Below are 1,735 nucleotides of genomic sequence, written 5' to 3'. Positions count from 1 at the left end.
TGATTTGGCACAAATCACTGGATGCCCTTCCTGATGGACCTTCACATTACATGGAAAAATGCTGCAGGGGTGGGGTTTGAACCAGGAACCTTTTGTACTGAAACCAAGTGCACTAACACTTGGCCACACCTCTGCCTACTATGGATTATTAAAAATACTTAAATTTGTCAGACAGTGAGACAAAAGACATTCTGTTTAGACAAACGATGCATCAAGATGCATCGATGGTTGTTTTATAATGAGCACATTCATGAACTAATGTCCATGAACCTGATCTGAACCTGAACCTGAACCTCAATTCAAGTTGATTCATTTTGTAGTTTTAGAGACTCAAAGACTCACAAAGGAAAGCACAAAATCGAAAACCAAGTGACACTTACAGGTTTGAAATTCTTGTAAGATAGTTTCTGATTGGTCCGTTTCTATTTTCATGAATCACACTTTGTATTTTCCATAATATGATATCCATTTTTTTTTCTTTCATAGAACTTCTTTTGTCTTGTAATCTTTTTCCAGAATACAAGACAGAGGCAAGAAATCCTTCGACTGATGTTAACAGGAGAAAACGTAAGATATTTGTATTTTATTTTCACTTCACATCATTTTTGTCAAAAATTTATTTGTCAAGTTTTTATAGAAGTAGAACACAAAAATGAACAAAATACTCCATGTGAGTGTCTCATACTGTGTCCTGATCTTTCATGTGTAGGTGAGCAACACCATTAATTTGAACGAGATCGCTGAGCAGACAGAAGGTTTTTCTTGCAGCGATCTGCGAGAGACTTGCCGAAATGCTGTTATACATCAGGTCCACAGTCACTTGGAGAAGAAGAAGATGAGACCAAGTTCTCAGCAGAAAACCAGCAGCCAGTGTGATCAAAGGTAGGTGGACACGCAGCATGTTTCTGGTAGTCAAATATTGACATTTTAAAGGTGTCCAATCCATTATAGAGAAGTTAATTATACATGAAATTCAGTATTTACATGACATCTGCCAAGATTGAATTCAGAAACCATTTTCTTCCTCCTGCAACCCAGCAGCATTTTCTCACATTTTTTTCATGCCCCATCACAAAAACAGCACCATAAAAGCCTGTTTAAAAATTAAAGTCTTTAAATACTGCTTTGTAAATACAATATTTATGCTGACTAGATTATTTATACTCATGGGTGCACTGGAAGTCAAAATGTAAAAAAAAAAAAAAAAAATCTATAATGGTGAAAAAACAGAACAGGATGAATATTATTGAGAGACTAAATGGACGGCAGACTATTGTATGTCTTTGCCAGTGTGCTGCATGACCTCTGACCTCATGTTTCTCCTCTCTCCTCTTTCAGTCATGTGGAGGTGGAGCGTCTGCAGCCAGTCAGCCAGGAGGACCTGCTCTTCGGTCTGAGCAAGCTGAAGGCATCTAAGCGGGCCACGTCCTCCGCTGTGCCCAACGCCACCAAACCCTGAACAGAAAGCCCTTCTCTGAAGATCAACTCACTTCCATGGTTCAAAAAATAAGAGGTGACCTCATGACCCACCACAGAAGCCTGTGAAACACCAACATGTGGGCAAAGAAGAACTGAGGCAAAAACAACAAAACCCCCAAACCATGAAGTGACAGAATACAAAGAAAGAAGGAGAAAGACAAAAAAAATGGAAGGCAGAGCACACTCAGAAACAAGCTGTGAATAATTAGTAAATTATGGTACCTTATTAAAAATGTCCTGTCTTTTCAAATAAAAT

At 38.4% G+C, this 1,735-nt stretch overlaps 1 protein-coding gene across 1 annotated transcript; it reads left to right on the top strand.

Annotated features, from left to right (window-relative positions):
• The first annotated feature begins 541 nt into the window (after window positions 1–541).
• LOC117509848 (ATPase family AAA domain-containing protein 1-A-like) lies at window positions 542–1,505 on the top strand. The gene is made up of 3 exons (XM_034169488.1): window positions 542–567; window positions 710–882; window positions 1,339–1,505. Exons 1-3 carry the CDS (start codon window positions 550–552, stop codon window positions 1,457–1,459), a joined length of 312 nt encoding a protein of 103 aa, XP_034025379.1. The 5' UTR covers window positions 542–549; the 3' UTR covers window positions 1,460–1,505.
• Window positions 1,506–1,735: the final 230 nt, after the last annotated feature.

The sequence above is a fragment of the Thalassophryne amazonica genome, chromosome 5 (genome assembly GCF_902500255.1).
Source record: "Thalassophryne amazonica chromosome 5, fThaAma1.1, whole genome shotgun sequence".
In the NCBI taxonomy this organism is placed as follows: domain Eukaryota; kingdom Metazoa; phylum Chordata; class Actinopteri; order Batrachoidiformes; family Batrachoididae; genus Thalassophryne; species Thalassophryne amazonica.
The sequence above is the reverse complement of the archived record's forward strand: the minus strand, read 5'-3'. Positions and strand labels throughout refer to the sequence as shown.

Bases quoted from the DNA above. Each gene is read 5' to 3' on its own strand.
- LOC117509848 (XM_034169488.1), top strand. The intron at 883-1,338 runs GTAGGTGGACAC...CTCCTCTTTCAG, and splicing joins AGCAGCCAGTGTGATCAAAG to TCATGTGGAGGTGGAGCGTC.